The sequence below is a fragment of the Petromyzon marinus genome, chromosome 13 (assembly GCF_048934315.1).
Source record: "Petromyzon marinus isolate PM22_M1 ecotype Great Lakes invasive population chromosome 13, UKy_Petmar_22M1.pri1.0, whole genome shotgun sequence".
NCBI classification, from domain to species: domain Eukaryota; kingdom Metazoa; phylum Chordata; class Hyperoartia; order Petromyzontiformes; family Petromyzontidae; genus Petromyzon; species Petromyzon marinus.
In genome coordinates, this window is record NC_133679.1 from 11,679,171 (window position 1) to 11,695,905 (window position 16,735).

At 44.7% G+C, this 16,735-nt stretch overlaps 1 protein-coding gene across 2 annotated transcripts; it reads left to right on the plus strand.

Moving 5' to 3' along the window:
* Positions 1–1,059: 1,059 nt before the first annotated feature.
* LOC116942018 (uncharacterized) lies at positions 1,060–16,732 on the plus strand. Of its 2 annotated transcripts, XR_012941654.1 has the most exons (5): positions 1,060–7,193; positions 7,784–8,089; positions 10,298–10,509; positions 11,874–12,030; positions 14,207–16,732. XR_012941654.1 is itself a non-coding variant. In XM_076066870.1 (4 exons), exons 1-4 carry the CDS (start codon positions 7,133–7,135, stop codon positions 12,126–12,128), a joined length of 834 nt encoding a protein of 277 aa, XP_075922985.1. In that variant the 5' UTR covers positions 1,060–7,132; the 3' UTR covers positions 12,129–12,449. The 2 variants fall into 2 exon arrangements, 1 of the variants encoding a protein (XP_075922985.1); XM_076066870.1 differs by lacking the exon at positions 14,207–16,732 and having other exon boundaries at positions 11,874–12,449.
* Positions 16,733–16,735: the final 3 nt, after the last annotated feature.

Genomic DNA, 16,735 nt, shown 5'->3' on the forward strand with positions numbered 1-16,735 from the left:
TGACTTCGGTATGGCCATTCCCACTCTGAATCCCTGTCCTGTCCCCACCGCCCTCTGTGAAACGCTGCTCGTCCATGCAAGCAGCATGGATGCCCTCATGTAGCCTCTCCCTCCCCCTCCTCATCTTTTCTGACCTTCTGCTCCCGTTTCTCCGTTCCTTTTAAAAACCGTTTCCTCTTTTTTGCCATTCTTTTTTTTTATTTCCCACTCATTACTGTCTATCCTTGACTCCACTTGCCCTTCACGGGTAAGCAGTCACTAGGTACGTTAAATGTAACAATTGAAGACGTGCCTGGATGTATTGGTGCTGCATTTTTAGCTGCTTGCGCCATGTCTTGTCTTCATATAATTTGTACAATTTAAAAACAGCTTTTGTTACAGGGGTGCTTGACTTAGCATTGTATCAGACTACTAAAAATTAAAAAAAGAATGAGGCTTGTTGAATCCTTCATGATACCTTTTGGATATACAGTATATATATTTTAGTCACTCAAGGATAATCGTTTGGATTTACTCTTTGGTTCTTTCGGTAAAGTCACGTCGAAATGAAATAAAATGAATAATAGAAAACGACGTTTCGATTGCAACACAAGCAACCGTCATCAGGTATGAATGAAAGAAAAACAAACCTAGTAAACTTATAAATGTAATGCAATGCAACACAGAGAGTCGGCTAACACAACAGTTAACACTTTACCTGGTTGATTACGTTCTTCCAAATATTGCTAAATTTGAAGTTAAGTGTGATAGAGAGACAAACACAGACACGGAGAGAGACATACGTACACAGAGAGAGAGACAGAGAGAGAAAGAGAGAAACACAGAGAGAGAGACACACATGGGAGAGAGACACACATGGGAGAGAGACACAGAGAGACACACAAGCAGACACAGAGAGACGCAGAAACAGCGACTCTGTGACGAGGCACCCACCCCCCTTCTCTCTATATAATGCCTCGTCACAGAGTCGTTGTTTCTCTGTGTCTCTCTCTGCTTGTGTCTCTCTATGTGTCTCTCTCCCATGTGTGTGTCTCACTCTCTATGTGTCTCTCTCCCATGTATGTCTCTCTCTGTGCGTCTCTCTCTGTGTATGTGTTTGTCTCTCACATGTTTACTGGTGACGGTTGCTTGTGTTGCAATCGAAACGTCGTATTCTATTATATATTCTTTCGACGTGACTTTACCGAAAGAACCAAAGAGTAATAATTCCTGCAGTCACGAAAGCTTCCAATCAGATTTGCATTTATACGACACTTGAATGGCCATACATCTCACAGTGTCTAACGGAAATGCAGGATACGACGTAAGAACCGGAATAATTTGTGTTTAATTGGGAGAAAAAAAATAAACGCCACCAAACAGAGCAACAGTGGAGAGAAACTGGAGACCTACCAGAAATCTCCGCACACAGCCAGTCGATTGTCAATGCTCTGGTGCCTCTGATCACATTTTAAATAGGGGAGGTTATTCTTACCACTGTCCCCGCCAATGCACAAGAGGAAAATCAGTCGGAGGCACGACAGCCTCTAATAACCCGAAACCCGCGGTTGTCAATCCGTGGGTTCATACCCCATGCAAAAAAAACACAACAGTGAAACTGATCATTGTTTTTACCCTTTTATCTGGCAACAAAACTGACACCTTTTTTACAAGGAGTCATGTTTACATTGACCACAATACCTGCGGTCGGAACGCAAAAAAAAACACAACTCTGATAATGTATGCACTGTCCTTGAAATTAATTGGTCCACACCCGAGACAGCTTTCTTTAGAGCCTCGTCTCACATGGTGTGGACCAGAAGACGCCTAAAAGGCGCACAACTCAAAGACAATGCACCATCAGAGTATGAGAGCTGGGGGTAAGCAAAACAAAATTATCATATTTTGTTACTGGCAAATGAGGTTTCCAATGGTGTAAAGAGTGAAACTCCCTACCCACGGATGTTGAGGTTCTCATACCCTGGCTCGCCAGAATGTGGCAGTACAGCAAGCGGAGTAATATCCACCTGTTTCAATCTGTGCGTGGATTGGGCTTTGCCTGCCTTGCATGCGTGGGGTTGTCTCCGCATGCTCCGGTTTCCTAACCTCATGCGTAATCACTCGTGAATAGAGTTGACCATGCGTCCCAATTTAGGGCCACAGAGCTTGGGCAATTGTTGGCAGCACCAGGCCTGGTTTAAATTTTGATTTAAAGCTTTCGTGACTGCAGGTATTCATATTCTTGGTTCTTTCGGTAAAGTCACGTGGAAGGGAAACAATAAAATAATAAAAATATAAAACAATACAAATTATCACGACGTTTCGACTGCAACACAAGCAAGCAATCATCATCAGGTGTGATTAATTATCTGTGGTTTCCCACGCCTAAGGATCGGACGGAAACTGCGCGCGTTACAAATGTGTTCCTTTATTTTTCAATACCATTGTGCGACAGTGTTGCATGCTCATGGTATTTTCCTTCTCCTCCGACATGCTGCCTCTGAACCGCTTGGGGTTCAGGCTGCTGGCGCCTGCTATCCTTAGTGGGATGGGGTCAGCTTCAGGCTTCGTGCAACACCGCCGTTCCCTCTACACTACGGGAACCCCACAAGCCACATACTCATGCATCTCACAAGGGAGAAGTGTATGGGCTCTCGCAAGCCGATCCAGCCCCTTGGGCGTTGTAGGTGAGGGCTGTGAACGTGCTCGTGTGACACGGACGTACCAAAATATGGTGCGATTGTTTTTCTTGTTGTTGTTCCAAGTATATGATCAGTAAAAGACGGGTTGTGGAAAAGCTCCAACATATATGGTAGTACAAACACGAATTTATATAATAAACAAAACATTAAGTCAAATGTAAAACAAATTGAATTTCCACAGCATTGAGTGTGCGTGTGTGCATGTGGCACTTGGGCCTGTTCCATAACCTCCTGCCAACGAGCCTTCGACATATCACGTGGTTTTACTCATTTAATTCATGATTTTAATACAGTATAATTAATTTAGTTCCAGGGGCGGTGGCACATGCCTGAAATCGGGTACTTTGGAGGCAAGGGCTGATAGGTTGGTCAATCCAACAAATTCGTGAATCTCTCAAACCCCCGCTGGACTGTGAGGTGGTCAGGGAATGGCAGCACAGCAAGTAGGCTGAACCGATGTACGCAGAACTTTTGGTGTTATCCCCAATTACGCATCGGTGTGTTTTCCCCAGTCACTTAAGTTTCCTCCCACAGCCCACCTTGAATGGAATTGGCCAAACATCCGAGTCTAACAGGACCTTCCTGCAAAATGAGTCTTGAGAAATATATCGGCGGCTTCCCTGGCTAAACAAAGGGCATTATTGCACGGGGAGAAAAAAAAACATACAGTACAAGCATCACACATTCAAATACAGTATGCGATACTGACATTCATTAAAATTGACATTTCTGTGAATGTTACTAGGTGCGTTTTGTCCCTCGGGCAAGGCATTTCAAAGAAATAGTGCCATTTCTTTACCCTACCTAAAACATCATTATAGATTAACCAAAAATAACTCAAGAAACACCAAAGTGCAGCCAACTCCTCGCAGGTATGTAAAGTACTGCAGGCAAGGTGTAAAATATCACAGAAGGTGGCTCAAAGGGGCGAGTCACGTCATGCCACCTGACATAGCAGATCCAGATTTCAGACCCTCCAGACGCCAATACAATTAACGCCACAGGTTACCTTAACGGAGGGCTTTGATCTGTGAAAATGCTGTCGTAGACAGAACGTGTTGTGCGTATTCTGGCCATACGTATAGTAACTTCATCGTGTGCAAGCTGAAAAAAACCCCACTACATTGACACATTTTCTTGTTACCGCCATTGGGGCTTAATTCTGGAGAGGGGTAAAAACGAATTTGACTCATGGCATTTACTTTGCGCTCGCCGACAGAGACAGCCGCATCATCTTTGTTTGCCGATTACTGCTGTAGCGTTGCCAGCCAGCACCTCGGCAGAGATTGGCTGAAACAAAGCTCACCTATAGTGGTGGCTCCAACGTCATGGTGGCTCCATCTGCTCTGAGAGAGGACCCCCAGTAAAGCGATTTTTTTTCTACAGGGCGGTAGCCTCAGAGCACAAACCAAATGGGGTCGTATGTTGAGCTTCTTTTGCGCCGTACGTACTATTCGGAGGTGCGGAGAAAGGACAACGGACTAAACACAAAAAAAGCAGTTCTAAAGAAATTCGTTTCAGATCCAGATTCAAAAGTTCATAGCTCCAGCGGCTTTCTTCTAATATCGAAAGGGAGAGCGTTCCAGACGGCCGCAGAAGTCGCATCGTGAACGAGCGCGATGCGGTGGGGCGTCTTTTTGTCGACGGCTGGCTAAAAGCTGCTGCTGCTCGGATGGTAACGCTTCGGGTTGGCTGCCTGACCAGCAGGTGTGTGTGGGTAATGTGGCGTTGTTGGTCGCTGCGCCAGTTGCGCGACCAGAGGGAGCTCCGAGTGGATGATTTCTGGGGGCCAATTGGTGAGGCCACACCCAGGTGAAAAGTACTTCTCTTTTTATTCTCCGAAGATAATGTGTCAAAATAAATGTGCGTGCTGGGAAACATCGCACGTAATTCATATTAATAAAAAAAACCGGTCGTTCTACTTTTCATGGATGAGAAATAAGCAAAATGTATTTATTTAAATCCCCGTTTTCTAAATTAAACTTTGCTCGATGAGAAGTTGTGACCTGACTTTGAGAGCAGACAATAATCATGTCGCGATTGGTTGAATATGATTGCCTGCTCGAGATGCCTATTGGTGGACCGGTTGGATTACGACGCATTTTTTTTTTAATCATTGCGCTGCTATTCATCGGTTCAAAGTTTGGCTGTTTTCCTTTGTTGGCATCATCACCTTTGTACATTTCGTCGTTAACATTTTACATGACAACCAAACCGAGTACGAACATGAACCCTTGCGTGCACGCCGCCTTCTCGTCGACGCCTTTTCCTGCGTCTGTCCTCGCACTGCTCCGCTTTGGAATTCCAACCCAAATTTCGTGTCGTAGTTTCATAGTTTCATTTATTTTGGTACAGCCCTGTGAGCCATTCGGCTCTTGAATCTCGGGTGCAACCGCAACAAACAAAAAAAAACATGAACAAGAAAACATCTTAAAGTGACTTTGTGCATGTGCAAACAGAAAATCCAGGAAAAAAACATCTAAATTTTCCTGAAATAGCACCGTACACCAACGCTGTGTCACCTCACTCAATTAAAGAAACATATCTTCTCTTGATCGATTTACCGTGTCGCTCCAACCTGTGTTGTTTGATGCTGGCCACTTGACATGTTTGGGCCCGTGCTCAGCAACTGATTTAATGGCAAAAAATAAATACCTGACAGCCACTCTGCTGAGGTGGCACCAGAAGCACCGTCGAAGGTTATTTGATGGAACATAATTCAATCTAGATTTGAAGTTTTCGTGACTGCAGGGATCCATACTCTTTGGTTCTTTCGGTAAAGTCACGTGGGTATAAAATTAAATCAATTAAATCACGACGTTTCGCTCGCAACAGACGGACCCTTGTGTTGCGCCCGAAACGTCGTGATTTAACTTATTTTATACCTACGTGACTTTGCCGAAAGAACCAAAGAGTAAGAATTCAAAGTGTTCGCTGGAGGTCTCGTGTTATTTAACAAGGAGCGTGATTTTACTGCTGGGCAGTGATCCAGCTTTGTGGAGGCGAGGGTTGGTGGTTCGCACAAAATTTTGCGAAACTCCCTTCCCGTGGGCTTTGCAGAAGGTAGTACAGCAAAAATGACTCCACCTGTTCGCTCTGTATGGGATAAAGTGTTGCCACCTTGCACGCGGGGATTTTCTCCACCTGCTCCGGTTTCCTCCCACATGTAAACACTCATAAATTGACCAATAACCCCTTGATATGTTGAGGACCACTGAGCTCGGGAAATCGTTGGTTCCAGCTCACCGCCTGACTGCCTTCTCGCGTGTCTGTGGTTCCTCGCGCCTCTGAGTCGTCATCCCTTCGAGATTGCGTGACTACCGTGCCCGTTGCAAGTACAATAATTCATTAACGTAACAGGATGTTACGTTAATGAATGTATTAGACATTAAGAGGGCAACAGTGGTCCCTTGTTTATTTTAAAAATGTTTACATCCAATTTGATATCGACGTGTTGCACAAACCAGTCGTCGATCATCCTGGAGCTCTGTCTCTGGTTCACGGTGAGCTCCGGTCTTCTTCGGCGGAACAGTTTCTTATTCCATCCATTCACACCAATTATACCTCACCACCGGTCACTTTTCTCCGTTTCCTTTCTCTTCTTCATTTGGGCGCCACGGTGGTGTGATGTTAACTGCCTCGCCTAGTATATGGGAGATTGTGGGTTCGATCCCGACCCTGACATCTGTATACTTGGAGTCTGCATCTCTCTCTCTCTCCCCATGGTCACGTGGGTTTTCTCTAGGTCCTCCGGTTTTTCCCCTCCACAATTAGAAACGTGCGTTTAGACTTTAGAGTATTTGGCTGCTATACATTTCCACGTGATAGGTCACTTTGTTGAGCTATCATTTGTTGTCAGGTCGCTTCTGAAACATAACTATAGAGCTTAGTGGACCTTATCTGGTCAAATAAATAGTTTATAATTTTAGTCTTAGCTATTCATATTTTCACTTTCCCTCTCCCTTTTCTGCCTCTTCTCTCTCTCTCTCTATTATTTCCAAGATCACAGCTAGAGGCAGACAGTGTTAAATGTGTTCACAAGGCCCGTTTTGATCTTCACATACTGTGGTGGCTCCTGTGCTTTCCTGCATTTGCTGTAATTGCACTACATACAAAGCTATATATATATTTTTAAAAGTCATGGTTTATGACGCCACCAGAAGACACTGAAATATTGAGACATGTTCAATTTGTCTACATGTCCCCATGTAGGCGAGGCGTGTGCCAATTACAATCACAGCCGTCACAATTCATTTGATGACGCAGAGCAGCTGCAACCAAGCCTAAGGGCGCACAGGTAAAATGTGAGTGTGTTGGTTGGCTGGTGCGTACGGTATATAAATATCCCTTCCTTGTTGTAACATTCATTTTTGGGCAGCTCTCATTTTGTGAAACCGGGCCGAGCTTGTGCGTTTCAGATTTTGCTTGGAGGTCAAGACAAGTCCAGGACAATGTTGAAGACTGTGGCTGCTCATCTTTGCCTTTGCATTATGTTCGTAATTTACCCCACAGGTATGTGTCATCTTCCCATTACTTTACTTTATTGAAATGTTAATCAAACACATATGCTCATGAGGACTACATCTAAAAAGGCAGTGATACCTTTAAAAAAATAACACATGAGAATGAATGCAGTACGAACATTTATTTAAAAAAAAAACATTTTTATGATTAATTTCCCTGAGTGTCATAATCTTTAAACACAGTTCTGCAAATGTCATGGTTAATACATTCAGCTTTACCACTGAAAGCTAGATAGTTGATGTAAAGTATAATAAGTTTTTTTTTTTTAAATCCCATCACCTCTGTCCATCCAGCATCATAAATGGGTACAACACAGTTCGTCGATCGGCATGGTCGTGTGTGGAGGGGTAAAGTGTGGGTACTCCCAACTCTTGGAAGACGTCTGGTCAGCGTGGAAGAGTAGGCCAAAATATACACTCAAGAGGGCGTTCTCAAGAGCCTCCCTCTAGTGGAAGCCCTGTCCCCACCATTAGCGCGAACATGGCTGTTGGGCTGCAACGATCTTTTTTTTTTAAATACGGTATTTTGATGATGGTAATGATTAATGTGACTGCGTGCGCGTGTCTGTGTGTGTGCAGTGAAAGGCGATACGTGCCTAGGTTCGCCCCTGGTCTGTTCGTCGACCACTACTTCCTGCTATGCGCAATGTAGTGCAACAAATGCTTGGTATAAAGTCACATTTCTGGAGCTGAGGACACAATGTAACGCTGCCAAGAAAGTTAGTTTTTACTGCACGGACAGCACATATGAAATGAACATTTGCACGAATGTGACAAGCAGCCAGGACGTCATCACAGCCGTGTGCAAAGAATTTGTGTACTTCTCCTACTCCTACCTGGGAATCAACGACTCCTTGAAAGTGCTCATCGAGCCAGTGACCGACGGTAAGGACTACATTTTTGTTTCGTCTATCACCTAATTGTGGCGTGGCGGTGGCGAGATGTAAATGATCTCGCCTGGTACACCGGGGTCATGGGGTCGATCCCGACCGTGATGGCTGTATGTTTGGGGGTTGCATTTTCACCCGACTCGTCCGGGAGTGAAATTTCTTTTTTGGGGAGAATCAACTTTTTAACCCCACCATCTGGCAGATGGGGTTCGATTTCTATAACTTTTTCATTCAGGCCTTCTGAAAGACTCTTCTAATTTAATTTACGGACAAACGGACAAACGGAACGTCTGGCTTTTATATGGCTGCACTAAATTTGGACGTGATAAGCCACTTCACTGGACTTTCATTTGTGGCCATGTCGCTTCTGAAAAAAATATCTATATAGCTCAGTGGGCCTTACTTCGTGAAAAAAAATAGTTTCGTTTTAACTTCAGAGTCATGATTGCAGATGAATGTCGTACACCCTCTTCCACCTGGCACGGTCAATCAATAAAGTCTTCACATGAATAAACGTGCAGTAATACATTGGCATTGGTGTACGCAGTGGCGACACAAGGGGGTGCGAACCGCACGGGGTGACACCAAAATGACTGTCGATACAATTTTTGTGCAGTGTTTCAGCAGAAATGTATTATTTTTCATTATAAAAGGCAAAGTTGTGATTATGTGTGTGTCTGTTCAAAATGTTTAGCGTACTTCCCGACATGCAACAAACTTGAAATTTGCCATGTGGGTACTTTCCAGACTGTACACCATGCGAAAATTATTTTAAAAAAAATGACTTTTTGGGGGGGGGGGGGAGCTCAATAAACATCGCCACTGGGGAGACAAAGGCGGCCGGGCGTGGTGTATCCAAGTACCGGGTAGTCAAGCTAGTTTTTCATAAAAAAAAATCCCTGTAGTTAGTTATAACAACAAAAACATTTTTTGTAAGCCCGGCTTACGTGTTAAAAAGGCTAAAACTCTATGCTAATTTACTTTTCGAACCTTCTAATACGCTCCCAATTACAATGACGCTTCGAGTCACGTGGTTTCGTCTGCACGCGCTACAAGCACGCGCTGTTGTGTTCGTCGCTGCTCGTGTTTTTATAGTCGCTGATTTTGTCAAATTTTCTGGTGTTTTAGTTACAATATTGTGATGATTAGTATTTGTGAACCTATAGCTATCACTTTTTTGAGAATTAAGTAGTAATTCAAGGAAAATTTGTCATTTAAAGGTTTGATTTTAATGTTGCTAGCTGTTTATATCACTTACTATTGCCATTACATTCAGTGACATACGGGAATTACGATTTACGAGTAATATTAGTGCAAAAAACATTACTAAGGATTCTGTATGGTCTAGTACGGGCGGAGGTCCATGAGTTACCGCACTGGGTGATACCAACCCGAGTGACGCCACTGGGTTTACGGCACACATTTTACTCACGCAACTGTGACTCAAACATCAAATGTGAATCATGATAATCGTAATTTTATTGTCCATGGCGATAACTTCAGGAGCTAGATGCCAATGTCGAGATCTGCTGGCCACGACGAGAGGGCTTCAGGAGAGAGTTTGTGTGGTTTTGCTGTTTCCCCTCCGCCACGGAAGGAGCACAGGCTATAGTGGTTAACAAGGTCCATAGTTTGGGTTACATGGCCACAATCGCACGCCTGTGGCTCGTCTTTAATGTTACGTTCATGAACGAGATATGCGCATCGGCCTGTTAGCGTTCTGATGGGGTTGATGGTTACACCAGTGTCTTCGAGGAATGTCAAAGCCGGAAGGTGCGATATTTGGGTCTCTAATGAAGTGTTTATTCTGGACGCCCGCGTTGTTCCACTGTTAGCTCGCGTTAATATTACAGCGACAGCCTATGTGTCCGATTGCTTCTGTTTTTCTAAGCCAAATGTGTCCGCAATTCAATTTGTGTTTTTAAATCGTACATGTGAGCACTTGAATTGACTGGCCGTTTGTTAAATACCGTTTAAAAATATGTATATCAGGTACATGTAAATCCAATGCTGGATGTATCATGTTTTACTGCTGACTAACATGTAACACATTTATCCTGTTTCGGCTTCACCCGTCAACGTGTTGCTACATTAAAATCCCTTTCTCGTCATAATTTTCACATGCTGAATGCCACAACTTAAAACCCTAATGCAAAAGGATGTGGGTCGAAAACTAGTTTCCATTTTGTGATTCCCATCACAGTGTTACCCATCGGTGCCTCTGAGTGGGACTCCAACTCCCACACTACGTTCAATGAAAATAACTGGAAAACTACAACTGCGGTTATAAACTTCACCGGTCCGGCCACCATAAACGCCATCAACCTGATGTCGGAAGCACTCTCAGGCACAGCTGGAGCTCTCAAGATCTTCTATATACAATACTGCTACAATGGAGTTTGCAGAAGAACACAGGTATGCGATGTTCTCTTGTGACCAATGGTTGCCACCAATAGGTACAGCTTAAACAGGACATATCATGGGCAGAATAATATATCAGAACACCGAAAGTGGGGTGAAGTACGTGGAAATGCATCCCCTCGAGTGGTGTACTATCATGCAACTGGTAAATACTGAGACGTCTTGATGTTCTTGGAGCTACTCTAAAAAGAGGACAATCCTGGTGGGGGGGGGTGGGGGGGGGAAATTTATGACATTTCCCTCCAAGCAGAGATGGTTGAGGGGGCTCGGAAGGGCTCCAAAAGTTGCCTGCTACCTGACCTGGCATGGCTGAGATGCTCTACTTGAGCGTGAAAACACATTGAAATGTGACGTTATTTTAACAAACAAAAAATTCTAATGCCTTTCTTTATACGACAAAATGCTTTTGACCAAAATGACCCGGTAAGAATTGCACCCCATATTAGTCGATCTCAGAAGCTAAGCGGTAGTTTGAGCCTGGACATTGCTTGGGTTGGTGGCCTCCGGGATTTGATTGGCTGCTGTGTGGTGGGCAGCAGTGGGCAGGTGCAGCAAAATCCATTGTTGTACAGTACTGCTGAGAGGTATGCTTCCGTATCTATCCCACCGTGCCTTCAAGTGCCGTGAACTATGGTCAAATAATCCCCATGAGCCGCACGGCATCGTGAGGCCCTTATCCAACAAGTGGATTTACATTTATTTTCACATGTGTATAATAACATAGCCAAGTCGTTTAGCATGCGTGCCACCGAGTTTGCATTGCTCCGTATATGTTTTTAAAGGAAATTCTAGATTTGAAGCTTTCGTGACTGCAAGGATCCATACTCTTTGGTTCTATTCGGTAAAGTCACGTAGGTAAAAAATTAAAACAACAAAAATCACGACGTTTCGGCCACAATACAAGCGGCCTTCATCAGGTGAAGGGACCAACGCTGTCCGCTGGACAGGTTGTGTTGTGGCCGAAACGTCGTGATTTTTGTTGTTTTAAAGGAAATGTTTAACAGCCCGTCCCAAAAATATATTTGTAACTCATGAATCAAATAACGAAGCTCTTATATATTTATATGATGTATAATTGTTTACGGGTTAGAAGACACACTTTTTTTCGCAATATGTTTATATTATGGTAAGATTTGTGTGACCAGATATTTATAACTTTATTTCCACTGAGCACAAATTTGAGGTGCGTCTTTCAGGAGCATTGTATAATCTGGGGAACATGGTACATAGTCTATGGAAATCATTCCTCCAACATATATTCTCATACTTTTCCCCGTATAGTTTCCATTATAGTAGTATATAAAAAAAACTGATGTGTACTCTACATGTAAAATGTCTATTATTTGCTCTCTCCACAGAATTATGTTGGAAACAATGAATGGGATTCATACAACAAACGCTATCATATGGTGTACCTGACGGAACCTTTTACAGCCGACAGTTTTGAAATTGTCCCAGTGGAATCTGTTGGGACTTACAATCTCAACTTTAACGTGGCAGGCAACAACATTCCAGGTATGACAGCGAGGGAGCAGAGTGTGTGGCTGGCATTGGGTCTTGTGTGTCGAAGACGCGCTTGTGAGCTGGCCAAATGTGAATTGGGATTTGTTTGACACTAAAAGCTTACAACATCATCCCAGTAAACATGGAACGTTGGGTCATTAGCTCCAACCACATACCAACGCTGGCATGTTTACTGGGATATATAATACACACAAAGTGCTTGCCACAGATGAACCATAATATCTTGCTGATATCGTCAAAGAGCACAAACCATCACGCGAACTGCGGTCATCATCGCAGCGTTTTTTTTGGCTAGCCATCGAACATAGACGAACAATCTTTCAAACACGAATTATCTTAAAATAAATTAAATCTACAAATTAGCGTTTTAGCGGTATGCCGCCACGCATGAGTCTGATTTTTTTTTTGCCGTCACGCGACCTCTGTGCAGAAAAATAGCTGTGCTTATAACTACACGGGCAATGTAAATACAATCATCCTCATTCAAAATCATCATCATTATCTTAATTGGTGTTGGCCCAGCGGTAGCGGGGAGTTGCGCGGTGCGAATCCAATGGCCGCCCTAGGCCATGGTGGACATTACGTGCTGACCCTTACAGCTGCTCCGGATAATAAGTGGTTACGCGGGTAATAAGGCCGTGGGTGGATTTGAGCTCTGCAGTACACAGTACGTACTGTAGAGCAATACACAGCAGTGGCGCTGAATCCTGCCTTACTGGTGCAAAGCCTCCCGTGGGAAAACTCATACGTTGCCCATATTTCAACAGATGTCTGTAACTACAACGCGGCGTTCCCTCGTGATTCGCATAATGACATTGGCCTATCGAAACCAATTTTTGTCGTGAATTACCTTCAATAAACACTGTACGTATATAAGCTATCTCATCACTTTATGTCACCGTTTTCCCGTATCACGTTCAATCTCATCACTTTATCTCGTCACTTTCTCTCCCACTCTCGATGCAGTAGTCGTGCAGAGTTCCAGATGCGAGGCACAGATAGACACAGTCGCAGGTGTCAAGCTCTTGAATAACAAGGGAATACTCTGCTGTATTTAACACCAGTGACTATAAAAACACAACCGTACGCCCAATTTGTGTGCATGCTGTATGTATATGTTTGCGTGGCGCATGTGACTGTGTGTGGGGAGCGGTAGTGGAGCGGTTAGCGCTACGCTGCCCTATGAACCCGGCGGACCCCAGTTCGGTTCCCGCTCACAGCCGACACACGATGCCCTATGAACCCGGCGGACCCCAGTTCGGTTCCCGCTCACGGCCGACACTGGTGACGATTATCTGAACCGGTCCTAGGCATCCCCTAGGTCGACTCAGCCTCAAATGAGTCCCTGGTGCGGTGCAAACATTGCCACTGGGGAGACAAAGGCGGTCGGGCGTGGTGCTGGCCACCCACTTTCTCGTGTGCCGTTCCCGCCTTCATAGGTGCTCACTAACAGCACTTGCCCCAACAGTCTGTTAAGGCTATACGGGGGATCTTTGTGTGCGGGGAGCGGTGGGTGTAGTGGTTTGCGTGCTGTTTTTTTTGTGAGCCCGATCAAATCGCCTGAGTTTTGGCTGATGACCACAATAAAAAAAGATAGCGGCGTGTAAAGTCTGAACCTGACTTACCTAGGTCAACTCGGCCTTAAATTAGGACCCAATGCGGTGTGTAAATCGGACGTAAACATCAGCACTGCGGAGACGAATGCGAGATTTGCATGCCGAACCACCACTCAGTTGACGTGCTGGCCTCCATAGGTGCGCCGGAGTGTCATCACAACCTGGCAATTATTTACCCGTGGCTCACCGTGGGAAGGGGAACGGAGTCGGGGGTGTGGGGGGTGAAAAGGGAGAGAAAAGAGAATGAGAATGGGACGAGAGAAGGGAAGGAAATGAGAAGTAGTAAAAGCAATGGGAAAAGGGTGGAAATGGGACTGAGAATGAGAACCTAGGGGTCAGGGGAGATGAGGAGAGGAAGGAAAAGACTGAATTTGGGTCCGTTTTCATAGCGGGGGTGGCCACAGAGAAATCACGTCGTTTACGGGAGGCTTCATCTGATTATGTAGATTGTTCATGAATGATGAAGCAGACTATGAGGTGATGTTCATTTATTCTTTTGTTCTTACAAATTCTGCGATGTCTTTTTTATCCATTGTGTTGTGTTTGTCCAGCTCCTCAAAGCAGCAGCAGCAGCGCAACTCAACCTTCAACGATTATTCCGGAATCCTCATTGCTCTCATCCAGTTGGATGCTGCCCTCCCTGAGCATCTCAGCACCTCAGACCATGCAGCTCTCCACCATTGGAGTGACAACGGAAAGTTTAATTTCAAGCTCATCAGCCCCAATTCAAGGGACTCAAACGATCTCCATTTCAATGCAGACAAGTCTTGAAGAAAAGAGACTTTCAATGAACACAACATCATTATCGGAACTGGTGACAATCAGTCAGCCATCAACCAGCACTGCAGTTGAATCCACCTTCTCAACTTCTACAATCCCAATTTCAATATCAAGTTCATTCTCAACAGAAACAATTTCCACTGCCACAGCGACTCCATCCAACCTGATCATGAGCACACAGCCACCAGCAAGTTCAGCAGTGGAATCCACCTTCTCATCTTCCACAATCCCCATTTCAATATCAAGTTCCGTCTCAACAGAAACTATTTCCACCATCACAGCTACTCCATCCAGCCTGATCATGAGCACACAGCCACCAGCAAGTTCAGCAGTTGAATCCACCTTCTCATCTTCCACAATCCCCATTTCAATATCAAGTTCAGTCTCAACAGGAACAACAGAAATTTCCACCAGCATAGCGACTCCATCCAGCCGGATCATGAGCACACAGCCACCCGCAAATTCAGTAGTTGAATCCTTCTCATCTTCCACAATCCCCATTTCAATATCAAGTTCAGTCTCAACAGAAACTATTTCCACCATCACAGCTACTCCATCCAGCCTGATCATGAGCACACAGCCACCCACAAGTTCAGCAGTTGAATCCACCTTCTCATCATCCACAATCCCCATATCATTATCAAGCTCAGTCTCAACAGAAACAATTTCCACTACCACAGCGACTCCATCCAGCCTGATCATGAGCACACAGCCACCCACAAGTTCAGCAGTTGAATCGACCTTCTCATCTTCCACAATCCCCATATCATTATCAAGTTCAGTCTCAACAGAAACAATTTCCACCATTACAGCTACTCCATCCAGCCTGATCATGAGCACACAGCCACCAGCAAGTTCAGCAGTTGAATCCACCTTCTCATCTTCCACAATCCCCATTTCAATTTCAAGTTCAGGCTCAACAGGAACAGCAGAAATTTCCACCAGCATAGCGACTCCATCCAGCCTGATCATGAGCACACAGCCACCAGCAAGTTCAGCAGTTGAATCCACCTTCTCATCTTCTACAATCCCCATTTCAATATCAAGTTCAGTCTCAAGAGAAACAATTTCCACCAACACAGCTACTCCATCTAACGTGATCATGAGCACACATACACCCACAAGTTCAGCAGTTGAATCCACCTTCTCATCTTCCACAGTCCCCATTTCCACATCCAGTTCAGTCTCAATAGGAACAATTTCCACCAACACAGCTACTCCATCTATCGTGATCATGAGCACACAGCCACCCACAAGTTCAGCAGTTGAATCCACCTTCCCATCGTCCACAATCCCCATTTCAATATCAAGTTCAGTCTCAACAGAAACTATTTCCACTGCCACAGCGACTCCATCCAGCCTGATCATGAGCACACAGCCAACAGCAAGTTCAGCAGTTGAATCCACCTTCTCATCTTCCACAATCCCCATTTCAATATCAAGTTCAGTCTCAACAGAAACAATTTTCACCAACACAGCTACTCCATCTAACGTGATCATGAGCACACATACACCCAAAAGTTCAGCAGTTGAATCCACCTTCTCATCTTCCACAGTCCCCATTTCCACATCAAGTTCAGTCTCAATAGGAACAATTTCCACCAACACAGCTACTCCATCTATCGTGATCATGAGCACACAGCCACCCACAAGTTCAGCAGTTGAATCCACCTTCCCATCTTCCACAATCCCCATTTCAATATCAAGTTCAGTCTCAACAGAAACTATTTCCACTGCCACAGCGACTCCATCCAGCCTGATCACGAGCACACAGCCACCCACAAGTTCAGCAGTTGAATCCACCTCATCATCCACAATCCCCATATCATTATCAAGTTCAGTCTCAACAGAAACAATTTCTACTACCACAGCGACTCCATCCAGCCTGATCATGAGCACACAGCCACCCACAAGTTCAGCAGTTGAATCCACCTCATCTTCCACAATCCCCATATCATTATCAAGTTCAGTCTCAACAGAAACAATTTCCACCATTACAGCTACTCCATCTATCGTGATCATGAGCACACAGCCACCCACAAGTTCAGCAGTTGAATCCACCTTCCCATCTTCCACAATCCCCGTTTCAATATCAAGTTCAGTCTCAACAGAAACTATTTCCACTACCACAGCGACTCCATCTAGCCTGATCATGAGTACACAGCCACCCGCAAGTTCAGCAGTTGAATCCACCTTCCCATCTTCCACAATCCCCATATCAATATCAAGTTCAGTCTCAACAGAAACAATTTCCACCATCACAGCTACTCCATCCAGCCTGATCATGAGCACACAGCCAC